This window comes from Ammospiza caudacuta, chromosome 28 (assembly GCF_027887145.1).
Source record: "Ammospiza caudacuta isolate bAmmCau1 chromosome 28, bAmmCau1.pri, whole genome shotgun sequence".
Lineage (NCBI taxonomy): Eukaryota > Metazoa > Chordata > Aves > Passeriformes > Passerellidae > Ammospiza > Ammospiza caudacuta.
Window position 1 is genome coordinate 5782603 of NC_080620.1, and position 17478 is coordinate 5800080.

Consider the following 17478-nt stretch of genomic DNA (forward strand, 5'->3'; position numbering starts at 1 on the left):
ACGGGGCCGCCAACCACGGCAGTCCCTGGGGACATTGCCCGCGGCTCCCGTGACACACAGAGGCTCAGGTTAAGGGTGGAACAAACCGGGTTTAATCTCTGGAAGGTGAAGGAAGAATCCCAAAGGACCCTGCCCCAGGCAGGATAACGGAGATGGGGGTGAGGGGTGGTGGCGGCACCCGCCAGGGTCCGAAGTGTGAAGTACAAATTGCGTTTGGAGTGATGACAGAGCAGAAATGGAAATTTCCTCCCCCAAAAAATTGTATCTTTCTGCCCCGAAAATGTGTGTGAGCCTCGGGAGGCTCATAGTAAAAAGTGAGCTACAAAAGGCTTTAAAAAGTGAACTTATTCCCCCAAATAAATAAACCACTGAGCCGTGCCCGTGCCTGGGGGTGCCTCGTGTTTGGGGGGGTCACCAGCACAACCTCTGCCCACCTGGTGCCACCACGGGGCTGCCGTCCTGCCAGGGCACACCTGGAAAGTGCTGGAATGCTCCTTCCTGCAGCCCTGTGGGGTGTGATGGCCTCAGGGCTGGGCTGGGCACAGGCTGGGCTGTCCCACGCCCTGTGTGAAGGGACAGGGACCTGTCCCAGGACAAGGCCAGCAGCATCCTCATACCTGTCAGGACCTGCCCAGCTCCCAGACGGGGACACATCCTGGGTGCCCCCGAGTCCCTGCAGTGCCAGTGCTCCCCAGTGTCCCCAGCCCTGCTCAGGGCAGTGCCCAGTCCCACGTCCCCCGGGCCGGTGCCGCTACGTGCCCAGGGACAGGAATGTGACGTTGCCCTCCGTGTCCAGGCACAGCCCCTGGCTGCCCTCGGGCCCTGGCACGGAGCCCCCGCTGCCCCCGTCCTCGGGCGGCGTCCCCTGCAGCGCCCGCCGGTTGTCCACGTCCCCGGGGCCGGGGCACGGGCGCTTGGTGTCGGCAGCCTCCGAGTCATCCGTGCCCGGCGTCTTGGAGCCGCTGTTGTCCTCGTCCAGGGGGCTCTCGGCGCCCTCCGGCTCCGTGTCCGACTCACCCTCCTCCTCCTCCTCTTCCTCCTCCTCCAGCGTCAGCTCGAACTGGAACTTGTCGGCGTTGGCGGGGGACGCGGCGGGCGCCTCGCGAGGAGGAGAGGGGCTGCGCGGGATCATGCTCTGGTACCACTCGCGGTTGTCCTCCAGCGTGTCCAGCAGCTCCTGCGCGTCGGGGTGCACCAGGTCGGCCCAGGTCTCCCACAGCGGGTGGGCGATGAAGTCGATGAATCCCACCTGGGGGGAGGCACAGCTGAGCCCCCTGCCCGGGCCTGGCACCTGCCCTGTCCCCAGGTGTGTCCCTGTGTCCCCAGGTGTGTCCCCAGGTGTGTCCCACCTGGGATTTCTCCACGGAGGCGGTGTGCTTGTCGCACACGGGGCTGATCTCCCTGTACCCCCCATGTCCCCAGGTGTGTCCCCATGTCCCCAGGTGTGTCCCACCTGGGATTTCTCCACGGAGGCGGTGTGCTTGTCGCACATGGGGCTGATCTCCATGCCCTTCTCCCGCTCCCGGTCCCCCTGGTGGAAGAACTCCACCATGATGCGGTCGGTCCACTGCCGGTACAGCTCCAGAGGCTTCGTGGGGTTGCTGAGGTCGGCGCAGTGCACCATGTTCTGCAGGACCTGCGGGCATGGACAGCGTGTCCTCTGTCCCCCAGGGCCACCCGCACTGGGCCACGAACCCGCTTGGCCCCCTTGATGGTTTGGGATGGTGGTGGCACCAAATGGGACATCCCAGCAGGCCAGAGGATGGGCACCTGCAGCGTTGGGAAGGATTGCCCAGGTGTGTCCCCACCTGGATCCGGTCGGAGTAGTTGTCCAGCAGCAGCACGCCCAGGCTGGTCACCTTCTTGGTCTCCACCATGGTCTTCAGATCCGCCAGCAGGTTCATGTGCTTGGACATGTCCGTGGCCAGCACCTGGGCAGGGAGAGGTGGGAAGGGGTCCCAGCCTGGTCCCCCAGCCCAGACCCCACCCTGGGCAGGTGCAGCCCCCCATACCATGTCGATGACCATTTTACGGAGCGTCTGCCTCTGCTTCCTGCTCAGGTTCTGGAAGATGTCACAGTTCTCCTCCTGCAGGAGCTTGAAGCCCACAGCCAGGTGGTGATTCTCCAGCACCGAGGCGTCATTGTACATCAGGGCCAGCTCTGAGTCTGTGAGACAGCACTGGTCACTCTGGGGTGACCCTGGGGTCCCCCAATATCCCCCAGGTCCATCCCTGAGCCCCAGCTCACTGGTGTTGATGAGGAACTGGTTGGAGACCCCGGGGTGGTCAACGTCATGGATGGCGCTGGCAAAGATGGCAGCCAGGATCTCCAGGTCCGTGAAGACGGCCTAGGAATGGTGGGAACAGCATTGGGCACACGTGCCAGCCCGGCCAGGCACACCTGGTGGCCTCAGGTGACCGGGAATCACCTCCAGGGCAGGTGTGGAGAGCAGGACGTGCGTGGACTGCGCCACGTCGGCGGCGTGCAGGCTGTTGTGGTAGGCCACGTCGGCGTGGTAGTGATCCTCCAGCGTCAGCATGTAGGTGATGAAGGTGTTGACGGGGATGCGGAAGGTCTTCATCAGGTCCCGCTCCTGCGGGGAGGCGCAGGTGGCTCGTCCCCGTGCGGGCACAGGGACAGGGACACCGCGGTGTGATGCTCACCTGGAAGATGCTGTACATGATGACGGTCAGCGGGCGGTTCCCCGAGTACTCGGCCACTTTGAACACGTCCAGCCCCCACTTGTTGGTGTCCTCCAGCTCCTGGGCAGCAGAGGGACAGAGATCCATGGGGGGCTGCTGCTGGGGACCCCTCGTTCGGGGGGTCACCCCTGCCAGGGCCGTCCCCACGTCCCCACCTTGGCCAGCAGCGCCTCGTGCTCCGTGCGCACCCCGAAGCGCGGGATGCCGGCGGCCGCCAGGCTGGAGCTGTGCTTGAGCTTCCTGACGCCGCTGATCTGGGACATGGGCCGCTTCCTCCGCTCCTTCTCCTTGTCCTTCGCCAGCGCCGAGGGGATCTCCACCTCGTGCTGCTTGTCTGGGGTGGCACGGGCAGGCCAAGTGTCACTGCCGGCACCCCCCCGGGTGACACCGAGGACAGGCACGGGTCACACTGTGACAATTTGGGGACGCAGAACTTTCCTTCACCCCCACCCACAGGCCATACATCTGCCAGAGGACCCCTGAACACTCCTCGTAGCCCAAACACCCCCAATGCACCAGTATGCACCAGTATGAGCCAGCACTTCCAGCCAGGACAATGCTGTGACGTTTGTGGGACAAATCCCACTGGGACAGCCAGGAAAACGCCCCTGGTCCCCCCATTCCATTCCTCCACAAGAAGAAAGTGGGACCCTCTGCTGGCATCATCCCCGTGGGCACCCCAGCTCTCTGGGGACACAAAGCCCACCCTGCTGCCAGCAGGAGGTGACCCTGGGGTGGGTTCCTCACCCAGGAAGGTGCTGGAGATGTACTCGGACACCTGGTTCCCCGAGCGGCTGGTCTCCGACAGGTGCGACAGCTCCCGGTTCAGCATCCGCTTGAACTGCGGGTGGGTGGCAGGGTCAGGGGCGTGGGGGGCTGGCAGGACATCCCGGGGGGCTCTGGGGTCCCCACGCCCACCAGGGTGACCATGGAAAGGTCCCTCACCTTGTTGGAGGCCATCTCGCTGACCGAGTGCCTGGTCTGCAGCGTCTCCAGCTGGTCCAAGCACCAATCCAGCTCCTCCAGCGTCTCCCTCGAGAGCTTCTGGTGGGCATCTTCTGCTGGGGGCACCCGCCAGCTTGGCAAGGGACTCGCCAGCAGCGCGGCCACCCGGCATGGGGGAGCTGGTGCCACCCCAAACCCGGGGGCTGGCCAGGCTGGGGGGTCCCAGCACCCCCCAAACGGGGCACGGGGGGCACCGGGGGTCGGGCATGGCTGGGCAGCGGGGCTCAGCCTGTCCCAGCAGCCCCCGAGGGGGCACAGGGGGGCACCGGGGGTCGGGCATGGCCGGGCAGCGGGGCTCAGCCCCGGCACGATGTCCCCACGGCCCGGCAGCCCCGGCACGCGGCGTGCCACGCTGTCCCGTGGGGTGACAGCCAGCCCCGGGGGCAGCCGGGCTCCCGCGGGGCCCCGCTCACCGCCGGCCTTTTATTAATGGAAGGTTTGACGTCAACCGGAGCTTTTCCACCGCCGCGGAGGGCGGGAGGAGCTGCCGAAAACCAGACATGGATCCCAAAGGGCAAAGCCGCAGCTCTGCCTCGGCTTGGGGGAGGCGGCTGCACCCCCAGGGCACGGCAGGACACAGCCTGGGGACACGGGGACACGGCCCAAAACCTCCCCGCCACCGTTGCCCCGGTACTCACCGGAGAGGCTGGCCTTGCTCCCCGAGGGCAGGCTGCTGCTCGATCCCCGCCTGTTAAACACGGGGGGCTCAGCAGCTGTGACCCCCAGAGCGGGGTGGGCCGGGGTCCCCACTCGGTGACATCCTCGCCCTCCCAACCCTGCCCGCTCACTTGATGCCAGCGCGCTCCTGCAGGTGGCTCAGGTTGCTGCGGACGGTGCGGAGGCTGGCCAGGACCTGGGGGGCGACAGGGGGCTGGGGTCGGGCTGCGACCCCCCCGGGACCCCCACCCCGCTGCTGGCTGCAGCTCTGTGCCCTCTGTGTCCCCCTGGCACCTACCTGGGCAAAGGGGGTGACGATCATGTCTTCTCCATGCCTGCGGGAGCACAGCGAGCGTGAGCCCCGGGCAGGGCAGGGAAGGGGGTCCCGGGGATGGGGCTGGGGGGCACTCACAGGTCGCTGGCGATGGACGAGTTGCGGGACATGGCTTTGGGGGACAGGTCGTAGTCGCTGTCGGAGCGGTACAGGAAGGACTCGCGGCGCTGGCCGTGCGAGAAGGAGCCCTGCAGGACCAGCCCCGCGCCCGGGCTGGCCTGGGGGTCCAGGGCGCCCCTCCCGGGGGGGCCATTCTCCAGGTCAAAGCTGTGGGGAGAGAGGGGACGGGGCTGGCACGGGCACCTCGGCCCCGGGGATGCTGCCGGGTTTGTGGGCTCTCTGTGCCACCATCCCGCTGTGTCCAGCTTGGTGACCCTGCGGTGACAGCGGCGCCCAGTCTGGCCCTGCTGGCACCTGCTGAGAGCGGGCACAGCTCGGTGCACAGGGACCCTCTCAGCTGGCACTTGGGACACTGAGCAGCAGAGCCAGGCTGTCCCGTGTCACCCGGCTGGGACAGCACCCACTGCGCTGAAGCTCCCAGCTCCAGGGACCCCAGGAAGGGCTGGCTCCTGCCTGTCCCTGCCCTACCTGTCACCACGGCCCCGAGTGCTCCAAAGCCTCCATCAGCCCCGTGTGGAGGAGCCGTGTCCCATGGAGGGGACAATATCCCAGCCCCGGCACAGAGCCAGGGGACACCGAAGGACAGAAACCGCCGCAGAAGCCAAGCCCCGGCCCCTGAGGACGCGCTGGCGGCAGCCCAGGGCACCCCAGCCGGAGTCACCTGGCAGCCGTGCGCATCCGGGGGGCACAGGGGACAGCCATGGTGACCCCGCAGTGTCCCCGAGCCGGCCCGGCCGCCTCAGCCACCCTGCCGGCCCCGGGGTCATGGGAAAGGCTGCGCGCAGCAGGGACGCAGCGAGGGCCGCCCCGCGCCTGTCCCCTCCCGCACCGCCACCGCCACCGCCGCCGCCAAACCACCCCAGAGCTCCGGGAAGCGCGGATGCCACCGTGCCGCCGCGTCCCCGGCGTGTCCCAGCACGTACCCGATGCAGGAGTGCCTCCGGGACGGGCACCGGCCGCCCGGCAGCATCGTCCCGCTCCGGCAGCCCCGGCGGCTGTGGCGCGGCCGTGCCCGGCGGCGGCGGTGGCAGTGCCAGCCGGCACCGCGTCACGCCGTCCCGCAGCCCCTTGTTTTCGTGCCTCGGCCGCCCATCCCCGATGGTACCGGCCGCACAAAGCCGCATTGTCCCTCCGACGGCCCCGCGCCCGTTCCCGGCCCCGTGCCACCACCCTGACCCCGGTGCCACCGCGGGGGACTCGGGCCCCTGCCACGGGGTCGGTGCCCGATGAACCCCCCTGGTTTGGGCGTGAATGACCTCGGAGCGGTGTCCGTGCCGGGGGGGCCGCTATAAACAGCGGCTGCGGCTGCCGAGGAGGGATGTGCTGAGCCCCGCGGCGCCCCAAAACCGAGCCCGCGGAGCTCCGAGGCGGGGAGGGCACGGAGGAGCCGCGGTGGTTGCGCCGGTGCCTTGATTTGGGGGGCAAAGTCCCCTCTGTCCCCTCCGGGGTCCCTGCCACCAGCGCGTCCGCGCTCAGCCCCGCTCCCCCTGACCACGAGGGGACACCGCCGTCCCCTCCGCGTCCCCACAGCCCCGAGGACGTGCCACAGCCCCGGGGGGAGCCTCGTCCCCTCACCCGGCGGCAGCACAGGCCGGTGCCACCCCTCCAGCGCGCCCCCCTTACCAGAGGGGATGCGCCACGGTGAAGCGCCGCTGCAGGCGGATGCTCTGGTTCATCAGGAGCTTCCTGAAGAGCACGGGAGAATTGCGGGGGGACGTGGCCGGAGAAGCCCCCGGGGAGCGGGGCGCGGCGGGCAGCATGGCCCGGCTCAGGGACCCCCGCTCGGCCCCGGTGCGGAGCGGGAAGAGCGCGGCCGTCCCGGCCCCGGCGGCCCCGGGAAAGTTTCCATCCCCCTCCCGCCCCGCGCCTGGGAAATTAAACAACTGTCTGGCTCCGGCGGCCGCGCACGGAGCCGGGCCCCCCCCGGTGTGCCTGCGGGCCGGGCACGTGGCCCCTCGCTGGCCCGGTGCCACCGGCCACCCTGCCGGCCCCGGGGCGGCCGCTGCTCCCGAAAGGGCAGGGGGGCTCTGCCCGGGGACGCGGCAAAACGGCCCGAGAAGCACCCGGGGAGCCACGGAGGGACACGGCTGAGCACGGAGCGTCCCAGTGTGGTGTGACACGGTGCCACCGAGGGACACAAGTGAGTCTGGAGCCTCCCTGACGCGCGGTGTGGCTGTGACACGGTGACACTGAGAGACATAATTGAGTCTGGAGCATCCCCGACACACGGTGTGGCAGTGCCATGGTGCCACGGAGGGACACAAGTGACTCTGGAGCATCTCCAACAGGCGGTGTGGCTGTGCCATGGTGCCACGGAGGGACACAAGTGACTCTGGAGCATCCCCAACAGGCGGTGTGGCTGTGCCATGGTGCCACGGAGGGACACAAGTGACTCTGGAGCATCCCCAACACGCGGTGTGGCTGTGCCATGGTGCCACCAAGGGACATGGCTCAGTCTGGAGCATCCTGGACGTGCAATGTGGCTGTGACACAGTGACACTGAGGGACATGGCTGAGCACGGAGCATCCCCGACACACGGCGTGGCTGTGACACGGTGCCACGGAGGGACACAAGTGAGTCTGGAGCATCCTGAACTCGCAGTGTGGCAGTGCCATGGTGCCACTGAGTCTGGAGCATCCCTGACACACAGTGTGGCTGTGACACAGTGACACTGAGGGACACAATTGAGTCTGGAGCATCCCCGACACACGGTGTGGCAGTGCCATGGTGCCACGGAGGGACACAAGTGACTCTGGAGCATCCCCAACACGCGGTGTGGCAGTGCCACGGTGCCACCAAGGGACACAGCTGAGCTCGGAGCATCCCAGCTGCGTGCTGTGGACGCGCCACGGTGCCACCGAGGGACCTGTGAGAGCCAAAGCCACCCCACACCGTGTCCCAGCCCCTCCGTGGTGCCGTCCCCTCCTGGAGCCACCCCCGAGCAGGGTGAGGTGCAGCTGGTGGCAGTGACGCTGTGGGGCACCCGCTGTGAGGTGGCCGTGGGAGGTGGCACCTGCCCAGCCCGACGCAGCAGGACGCGGCTCCCGGCTGTTCCCGATGGCCACAAAAATACCCAGCAGGTGGCAGGGAGCCAGGAGGGACAGCGACAGAGCCCCCTGCCAGAGGGGGACCCCAAAACCAACGGGAAAGGGGCCCTGGAAGGGTCACCTTGGCTTGTCCGTGGGGACATGAGCACAGAGGGGTGTGGGACAGGGACATGAGGGGATGTGGGACACAGGGAAGAGCCCCCCGTGCTGGGCTGGCCGCAGCACAGCCGGTCCCCGTGCCCAGGACAGCCAGTCCTTATCGCGGTGTCGCTGTCCCCACGTGTCTGTGCAGGACAAGTGACACCAGAGCCGTGTCCCTCGGCTGTGCCAGCTCCTCGCTGTCCCCACAAGCCGGGCTGGGAGAGGCACGGGACAGGGGGAACGGCCCAAAAATAGCCCTGGAGCGGCACGGCCGGGCCCGAGCCACCGCGGGAGGGAGCGAGGTCACCTCGGGCAGGGCCAGGCCGGGGGTGGCTCTGGCTGGGACACGGGACGGGGACAGGGATGGGTGGTGGGGGTGGCAGGGACGGACGGGGATCACAATGCACATCCCGGGGCCGGCACGGCGGGGTCGGTGACAGAGGAGTTGGTCCCCAGCCCACCGGGTGCTCTGCCCCGGTGCCGCTGTCCGGCCGCCGGTGCTGAACCCGGGAGCGTCCCCCGCCAGCCGCGCCCTGCCCGGTAACCCGCTCCCGGTGCCACCGGGGCATCGCCTCCCCGCTCCCCGTGCCGCCCTTACCGGGGGGGCTCGGACTCATCGCCGCTGCTGGGGCCGCTCTCCTCGATGGTGAACACCACCCGGGCAGCCTCGGGCTCGGGGGCTCGGGCCGCCTCCGCCAACCGGCAGCCCAGCGGCGGCAGCAGCGGGGTCCCGGAGAAACGCCGGCGCACGGCGCCCACCGCCGTTCCCGGGCCCGGGCCCGACGGGGCGGCCTCGGCGGGATCGCGGCAGCGCTGCCGGGAGACGGAGCCGCGGTGAGGGGCGCGGGGGGCGGCACCGGGGGGGGGGTCCCTGCTGATCCCGGCCCGGGGGTCCCGCCCGGGCAGCGCCCCCCGCCCCCCCCGGTACCGAGCGCCGGTAGCGCGCCGGCGCCCCCTGGCGGACACGGTGCGGCGCTGCAGGCGGGGGTACCGGGGGTAGCTGGGCCGGGGGGCACCGGGAAAGGCACAGCCGGGGCACCGGGAGCGGGCCCGCCCGCAGCGCACCGAGCCACCGGGGCTCCCTCCCTCCTCATCCTCCTCCTCCCGCTCCCGCCGCCACCGGAGAGGACCCCCCTGAGTTCCCCCGGGACCCCGCCGGAAAAACCCCCGGAGCCGGCGCGCAATTACGCAGAGGTGAATAATAATTAACCGCCCATTAAGGGGATAATTAACTCCCGCTCAGCGCCGCCAGCCCGGTTATTGCTGCCCGGGGGCCCGGCGCTGGGACGCTCATACCGGGGACACCCCTCGCCCCCCGGGACACCCCTCGCCCCGCCGGTGGCCCCGGTGCCGCTCTCACCTCCGCGCCGAGGAAGGGCAGCGCCGTCCGGCTCCGTCTCATCGCCGTCCCTGCGGGGGGAGCTCCGGTGCCGCGGCCGGGAGGGGCTCAGCGGCGGGGACCCCCCTCCCGCGGCTGGGGACACCCCGGGGCCACCGCGGGGCCGGGACGCGCGGGCTCCTCCCCGCCGTGATTTACGGCCACCGGGGCTCGGCCGGGCTCAGCCCCCACCTCGGGTTTCGGGAGCCCCCCGCCCCACTCCCGCTGCTCCCGTGGGCTGCGTGGGGACAGCGACAAGGATTTGCGGTCACGGGGGGCGACCCCCGGCCCGCAGCACCCGCCAAGTCACGGACCCACCGGTGGCACGTTAATGATCCGGCCCGGACACCCGCCGCCCACCGCCCCCGAGCACCGGGGCGCACCCGCACCGATCCCCCGGGATCCGCCGGCACCGGCAGCGGCCTCATCCCCACCCCCGGCCCCGCCGATGCCCGGCACGGGGGTCCCCGGCGGCCGCGGCCCCCCGGCCCCGCCCGCAGCCCCGTACCGGCGCCCGGTCCTCGCGGCGAGCGCGGCCCCGGCCGAGTGCAGCGGAGCAGAAGGAAAGCGACGTGCGTGCCTGGCCGCTCGCTCCCTCCCTCCCGTCGCACCTCGCCGGGGGGGCTGCGCGGGCCCCGCACCCCCGGCGGCACCGCCGCACCCCCGGTACGCGCCCCCCGCACCCGGTACCCGCCCCGCCGCACCGGGAACACCCCGAAAGCGGCCGGGGCATCCCCCGGTACCGGGGGGTTTCCCGGGCGGGCTGCAGAGCACACGGCAGACGGGAAGGCAGAGGCGGGAGCGGCTCCTTTATTGAGCAGCGCGGGGGCTGCACCGGGGGCTCAGCTGGGGGTGGGCACAGGGGACCCCTCGGTCACTTTGCTCTGGGGAAAAAGAGAAAGAGAGCGCGGTGAGCGCCCGCGCCCGGAGCCGCTGCCCCCTCCCCAAATCCCCCCACGCACCATGGGCACCTCATCCAGGTGCTGGAACGGGGGCGTCCCGCGCCGGGCCCGCCGCACCAGCAGCGCGGCCACCGCCGCCAGCAGCACGCACACGGCCAGGGAGAGCACAGCGACCACGGCAGGGCTCAGCTCGGTGGGGCGCTGCTCTGTGGGGCGAGATGGGCACCCCGTTATTCCCCCTGGCACCCTGTCATTCCCCTTGGCATCCCGTTATTCCCCCTGGCACCCCGTTATTTCTCCTCCTGGCATCCCGTTATTCCCCCCTACCACTCCATTATTCCCCCTGGCACCCCGTTATTCCCTCCTGGCATTCCATTCTTCACCCTGACACCATGTTTTTCCCCCTGGCACCCCGTTATTCCCCTGGCACCCCGTTATTTCCCCCCACTGAGACTCATGCCCGGCCTCCAAGCGCCACGGAGAAAGAGGTGGCTCAATTCTGGCTCCAGCCACCCACCTGCCACCACCCCACCCATCACAGAGCTGGCACAGCTCCTGTGTCCCCTCCTGACCCCCCCTGGCACTGGGGGACAAAAGGGGAGCCCTCAACAACCCCCCCAAGGAGGGGGGAGCAGCCAGGGGGGCTCTGGGCTCATTGTGGCACCTGCACCCGCCCCAAGTGGGGGATCCAGGGGGGCCCACGGCCATTCCCAAGCCCCCCAGTGCCCCCCAGGCTGGCTCTCACTGGAGCTCCCAGGGGCTGCTGTCCCTCTGGAGCTGCTGGTGACGCTGCTGGTGACACTGCTGGTGACACTGCTGGTGACACTGCTGGTGCTCACGGGGGCTGTGTGGGGAGAGGCGGGCCCAGAGGGGCTGGGTGAGGAGGGGGCTGGGCTGGATGGACGCTCTGTGGGTCTGGACACATTCGGGTGGGATGGAGGTGGTGCTGTGGTGGCGTTGGATGAGGGTGTCCTGGCTGAAGATGGTGCTGTGGTGGTGTTGGATGGAGGTAATGGAGGTGTTGATTTTGAAACATTGCTTGGAGTTGTTGGTGTGGTGGTGTTGGATGGAGACGATACAGGCGGTGTTGATCTCGAGGTGTTGGATGGAGTTGGTGTGGTGGTGCTGGATGCAGAAGATGATGGAGATGGTGTTGATCTCGAGGTGTTGGATGGAGATAATGCAGGTGTTGATCTCGAGGTGTTGGATGGAGTTGTTGGTGTGGTGGTGTTGGATGGAGACGATGGAGGTGTTGATCCCGAGCTACTGGATGGAGATGGTGGAGATGGTTTTGATCCCAAGGTACTGGACGTTTCAGGTGTGGTGGTGCTGGATGGAGATGATGGAGATGGTTTTGATCCCAAGGTACTGGATGTTTCAGGTGTGGTGGTGCTGGATGAAGATGATGGAGGTGTTGATCCCGAGGTGCTGGGTGGGGTTGGTGCTGTGGTTTGGTTGGGTGGAGCTGCACGGGCTGCTCCCAAATCAGGCCCAGATGAATTCACACTCTGAGTGCCCAGGCTGGTGGCTGTAGGGGACAGAGATGGTGGCACGGCTGTCCCTGAGCTGTTCTGAGACACTGTGGGGACAGGATCGGTGCCAGCCCTCGGAGGAGGAGGGAGCTGCTGAGCAAGCACAAGGCAGGACCTGGCAGGACCTGGCAGGGCAGCAGCCCCTGCCCCACCTCCGGCCTCACAGGGATCATTCCCAGCTGGTTTGGATCACACAGAAATCTGGGACTGAGCCAGCACCGAACCCCAGAACCCAGAATCAGAGCGAGCCCCCCGAGCTGTGGTGGCACGGGCACAGCACTGCTGGGCACAGGCAGGGCAGCGTGGCAGTGCCAGGGCACGGGGACACGTGCTGACCCAGACCTGGTGGCACCCACCGGGCACCCTCAGGGCCAGGGACACCCTCAGGGCCAGGTGTGGCAGGGACTCTCCCGTGGCCACGTGGGACAGAGCAGGTTTGCCTGGCAGCGCTGGCAGTGCCCCTTATCTGCCCGAACCTTGTTTGCACAACAGGAGGAGCAAGTCCAGGCTGGCCCCGGGGGGACACCGGGCAGAAATGCCCCGTGGCAGGGCCAGCACCAGGGGCACAGCGTGCCTGGGGGTCCCCACGGCTGCCAGCCTCGCTGGGATGGGCTGTCACCGTCTGCCACCCTGTGCCAGGATGGCACGGATCCCGTGTGTGCCAGGATGGGTGAGCGAGGCCCCTCGGGGTGCGGGGAGGGTATGGGGGGCCCAGGCTGGGAACGGGGGCCCACGGTGGCCCGGGATACCGGGGAGCCCTTTGCCCCGGGAGCGCTGATGCGGTGCCAGGGTACCCGTGCCAGGAGCAGCCGGTTCGGCAGCCCGTGGTCCGGGAGGGGCACGGCGCTCCAGTGCAGCCCCCCGGTGAGCCCAGCCCCGGAGGGGACACGGAACCCCCCCAGTGCCCCACTGGAGACCGCTACACGTGGAGACCTCCCCGAAGCACCTGGAACCGGGCGGGGAGAGGCCCCAGACGCACCCACCGCCGGTACCGGGAAGCGCCCAGCCCCCGGTGCCGCCTCTCCCCCGTGCCCCGGGACCGCGCGGACCCTCCCCGTGCCCGGTACCTGCGGCAGCGAGCAGGGCAGCGGCGCAGCAGAGCAGGCGGAGCGCACCCCGGGCCATCCCGCCCGGTGCCGGTGCCGCTCCCGCCGCCTTTACCCGCCCCGTGGGCGGCGGGAGCGCCCCCTGTCGGTACCGGGCGGCACCGCAGCGCCGGGACCCCGCGGGCACCGGGAGAGCCCCCCCAATTCCCCCCCCCCCCCCATCCCGGCCGCTTCCCCCGCCCACCTCCCACGGCAGGACCGGGAAACGGCCCCGGTACCGGGAGCCAGCCCTGCCGTGATCTCCGCGGGCACGTGCGGACACCGGGAAGCGGGCACAAAGGGATCGGGGCACGTGGGGACACCGGGATGTGGGGACTGGGGACAAAGGGATCTGGGAAAGTGGCGGCATCGGGATACCGGAACGCTGAACCGTGGGAATGCGGGGACAAAGGGACCATCACGATGCGGGGACAATGGGACCGGGGACATGAGGCTGCGGGGATTTGGGGACACGGGGATCTGGTGCCACAGGGCACTGAGGGCACGGGGCCGGACAGGTGCTGCCCCGCCCGTCCTCGCTCCGGAGCGAGCGGCACATCCGGGGCGCAGCAGCTCAACCGCGCCGGGACGGCGCCGCTTCCGCGCGGCGGGGACGGGACGGGACGGGACGGCGCTTCCTCCGGGAAACCGCAGCCGGCTGGCACCGCGTCCCGGGAGCCACCCACGGCACGGCACGGCACGGCACCGAGCGTGGAGTCCCCGGGGAGCCCCCCAGAGCACGGCCCGGGGCTGAACGATCCCCGGGGAGGCCTCCAGGGCACGGCACCGAGCATGGGGTCCCCGGGGAGCCCCCCAGAGCAGGGTAGCCAGGCACCCCACGCTCTCGCACAGCCGGCTCCCGGGGAGATCCCACTGCTGGAGCTGCCGGAGCAGCGTCCCCAGGACACGGGCCCGGTGCGGCTCTCCCCGGGCTGGGGCCCCGCAGGTGGGGAAGGCCGGGGAGGAGCCTGAGCGGTGCCGGGAAGCCCGAGGCTGTTGCCGAAGCCGGGGAGGAGCAGGGCAGGCCCGGCCTCGCTGGGCGCATCGGGGTGACCCCCGGGGGCCCGGACAGGGGGGTGCTGGTGAACCCCCCAACACGGAGAGGGTGCGGCAGGGCAGAGCCACAGCCAGGACCTGCACTGGGGTCCCCTCGCCCACCTCCTCACGCATGGGGACCTTTCAGCCCCAGGGGAGCCAAAATACACCCCCATATCCCCCCCAAGAGAGCCCAAATAACCCCACACCCCCGCAACCCCCCAAGCCTTCACCACCCCCTCCCCACAACACCCCCTCCCCAATAACCACAGCCCCACGGGCCCCCTCGCCCTCCACCCTCTCCAGTGACTCCCAGAGCCTCCTGGCCAGCCCTGAGGGGTCTCACTCCCCCATCGCCCCCCAGAACTCCCCGATCCCCCCGGGGCCGTTCCCCCCCAGCCCAAGATGGCACCGGCCGCGCCACTTCCTGCCCGCGCCGCCCCTTCCCGTCCCTTCCCGGGCGCAGCAAACAGCCACAGGCCAACTCTCCGTGTCGCGGGGCTTTACTGGGACCTCACTGGAATGTGTGGGGCGCGGAGGGGCCCGGGGGGGGCGGCCCGAGCCCCTCTCAGTCCGTGCGCGGCGGGGAACCCCCCCGGCCGCTCCCTCCTCCGCGGGCAGCGGGGCGTGCTCGGGGCCCGCCGTCCGGAGCCGGTCCCGGTTCTCTCCCCTCAGAGCCCTCGGTCCGTGTCCGGGGAGATGGAGGGCGATCATCGCTCTTCTTCCTCTCCTCGGGACCCCTTCAGTCCGTGCCCGGGTTAAGGCGGGCGCTTCCCCCGCTCCCCTCAGTCCGTGCCCGGGACCCCTCGGTCCTCTCGGTCCGTTCCCGGGACAGAGCGGGCGCTTGCCCCGCTCCCCTCAGTCCGTTCCCGGGACCCCTCGGTCCGTTCCCGGGGCTCGATGAGCGCTTCCCCCGCTCCCCTCGGTCCATGGCCGGGACAGGGCGGGCGCTCCCCCGGGACCCCTCGGTCCGTGCCCGGGCTGGGGCCCGCCCGGGGTCAGTAGGCCGGCACCTGGTGCTGGTGCTGGGGCAGGAGCTGGCAGCCGCTGTTGACGTGGCTGAGCACCTTCTGCTTGAGCTGGGCGACCTGCTCGCGGAGCAGGCTGGCGGTGGAGGCGAGCTCCGTGTTCTGGCTCTTGAGGCTCTTCACCTTCTCCTCCAGCCGGGAGATCCGCTCCAGCTTCCTCTTGCGGCACTTGGAGGCGGCGATGCGGTTCCTCAGCCGCTTCCGTTCCGCCTTGATGCGCTCCTGCGTGTCCATGTCGATGGGGGACAGCGGGGGGCTCTCCCCGAAGCTCGGCACCTCCGGCACGATCTGCGGCTCGTCCTTTAGCGGCGGCGGGGGCGGCGGCGGAGGCAGCCGCGGCGGCGGCGCCGCGAACGGGCCGGGGTCGGCGGCGTAGCTGACGGCCGGGTAGGTGCTGAGGTTGGCGTAGACCGGCGGCTCCGGGGCCATCCCGGCGGCGGGCAGCTCGCCCGCGCCGCCGCTTCCTCCCCCGCCGCCGCCGCCCGCGCCGCCGCCGCTCCCCGCCGCGCCGCCGCCCAGCTGGTTCTGCTTGTGCAAGTCCTCCAGCGCCTTGACGAAACCCTCGGCGAACTCCTGCTCCTCGGAGGCCGCCGCTTTGGAGTAGAGGAACTGGCCGCTGGTCGGGGTGGTGGTGACCAGCCCGTTGGACTGGATGATGAGCCGCTCCAGCTCCGGGGACGCCAGCTTGAGCAGCCCCAGCTCGGCCGAGCCCAGCAGCCCCGCCGCCTCGCCGCTGGCCGCGCCGGGGGCTTTCAGCGCCGCCGCCACCTGTTCCGGTAAGGCCATCCCGAGCGCGTCCTTCTTCATCATGCTGCCGCCGGGGAAAGGCAGGAGGAGCCCGTTGCTGCCGGAGGACGGAGCGAAGCCGCTGCCGAGGCCGCTCAACACATCATCATGGTAGAAGGGTGTTTCCATCCTCCTCCCCCGCCCGGCTGCGGGGGAAACGGCGCCGGGGCGGGGGGAGGACCGGGGCGAGCGCGGGGCGGGGAGGGCGGGGGGAGGCGCCCGGTGCGCACCGGCCGCGGCCCCGCTCCTGCGCGCGCGCACACGGCACTGCCGCCGCCGCGCGCCCCGCGCCGCGTTAAATAGGCGGCGCCGCCGCGGTGACCTCACCGCGTCGAGTCCCCATTGGCTGCAGATGACGTCCTCGCCCGCCCTAGTTTGCATACGGGGCGTGGCCTTGTCCCCGCGGAGGCGGCGCCCCGCCCCGTGCCGGCCCTGCCCCGGCCCCGTCGCCGCGGCGACCGGCGGGTAAACGGGACAACAGCGCGCGGGGCCCTGGGATGACGTCAGCGCGGGGGAGGGGCCGTCACGTGGCCCCGCGGCGCGCGCCCCGCCGGGGCTGATGGGCACAAAGGGAGGGGCGGGAACCGGGCACGGGAACGGGAACTGGGCACGGGAACGGGACGGGGCACCGGGAACGGGACAGGGCACCGGGAACGGGAACTGGGCACGGGAACGGGACAGGCACTGGGAACAGGGCGCGGGGCACCGGGAACCGGGTACGGGAACGGCACAGGGCACCGGGAACTGGCTACTGGGAATCGGGAACTGGGCACGGAAACCAGGCACTGGGAGTAGGAATGGGAACCGGGCATGGGAATTGGCAACTGGGACCGGGCACAGGAACCGGTCACCTGGCACTGGACTCCCGGTACCGGCACCACAACTGGCCCTGGCATGGGCAGTGGGCACTGACTCAGGCACTGGTACCGGGCACTGGCACCGAGCCGGACCCCGGCTGTAAAAAGGGCACGACAAACAAATAAATAAATAAATAAAAGAGCACACCGGGCCAGGCACCGCCACGGGACCTCACGGGAACCCCGGGGGACAGCCAGGCCACCGCCCGTGGGGGTCAGCCCGGGACAGGCCGCTGGCACGGCAGGGTTTGTGCGGCTGCACCGTTCCCGCATGTCCCCACACCTCCCGTGGCACCGGGGTTCACCCGGGAACAGCCGCTCCCTCCGGTTCACCGGGGAGCCGGGGGGGGGGGTTCCACCATCCCCGCACCGCGGGTCAGCCAGGGGCACAACGAGCCCGGTGCGGGCGGCACCGGGGAGGGAGTTAACGGCGGCGGCGGCGGACGTCACGGCGGGCCAAGCCCGCGGGCGGCTGAGGGGGCGGATCGGCGTCAGCGCTTGACGTCACCGGCGCGGGGGGAGGCAGCGCCGGTGGCCGCCGATAACCCCCCCCCCCCCACCGGGCAGGATGCGGCCCCCGCGCCGCCGGGAGCGCGGGCACGCGCGGGGCCCCGGGACAGCGGGGCGGGTGACGCCGAGCCCGCGCTAATTGCGGCCAGATGCTGCCCGGGCCGCGCTAACGACGGCGATAAATCAGCGGCGTCAGCGCCGCGGGCGTGGGGGGACTCGGGGGACACCGCGGGGCCCCGGTTCTGCCGGTGCCGGGAGCTCCCGCCCCGGTGTGTCCGTGCTGCCCGCGGGGACGGTATGGCACGGCACGGCACGGCACAGCACGGCCCTGGCGGCAGGGGACACGGGGGACACCCG

General features: G+C 70.5%; 2 protein-coding genes across 3 annotated transcripts; both read right to left on the reverse strand.

Annotated features, from left to right (window-relative positions):
- Window positions 1-80: 80 nt before the first annotated feature.
- PDE4C (phosphodiesterase 4C) lies at window positions 81-6674 on the reverse strand. 2 transcript variants are annotated; one of them, XM_058821282.1, is made up of 15 exons: window positions 6443-6674; window positions 4778-4966; window positions 4664-4700; window positions 4497-4561; window positions 4347-4396; window positions 3649-3761; window positions 3451-3544; window positions 2859-3037; window positions 2665-2763; window positions 2430-2594; window positions 2249-2348; window positions 2013-2167; window positions 1809-1931; window positions 1454-1636; window positions 81-1177 (listed from the first exon to the last, which is right to left on the reverse strand). In XM_058821282.1, the coding sequence occupies exons 1-15, from the start codon at window positions 6577-6579 to the stop codon at window positions 752-754; spliced, it is 2115 nt and encodes a 704-aa protein (XP_058677265.1). In that variant the 5' UTR covers window positions 6580-6674; the 3' UTR covers window positions 81-751. The 2 variants fall into 2 exon arrangements, with proteins under 2 accessions (XP_058677265.1, XP_058677264.1); XM_058821281.1 differs by having other exon boundaries at window positions 81-1249.
- Window positions 6675-14427: 7753 nt separating this feature from the next.
- JUND (JunD proto-oncogene, AP-1 transcription factor subunit) lies at window positions 14428-16011 on the reverse strand. The gene has a single exon (XM_058821284.1). The coding sequence runs from the start codon at window positions 15881-15883 to the stop codon at window positions 14939-14941; it is 945 nt and encodes a 314-aa protein (XP_058677267.1). The 5' UTR covers window positions 15884-16011; the 3' UTR covers window positions 14428-14938.
- Between the last annotated feature and the right edge of the window lie 1467 nt (window positions 16012-17478).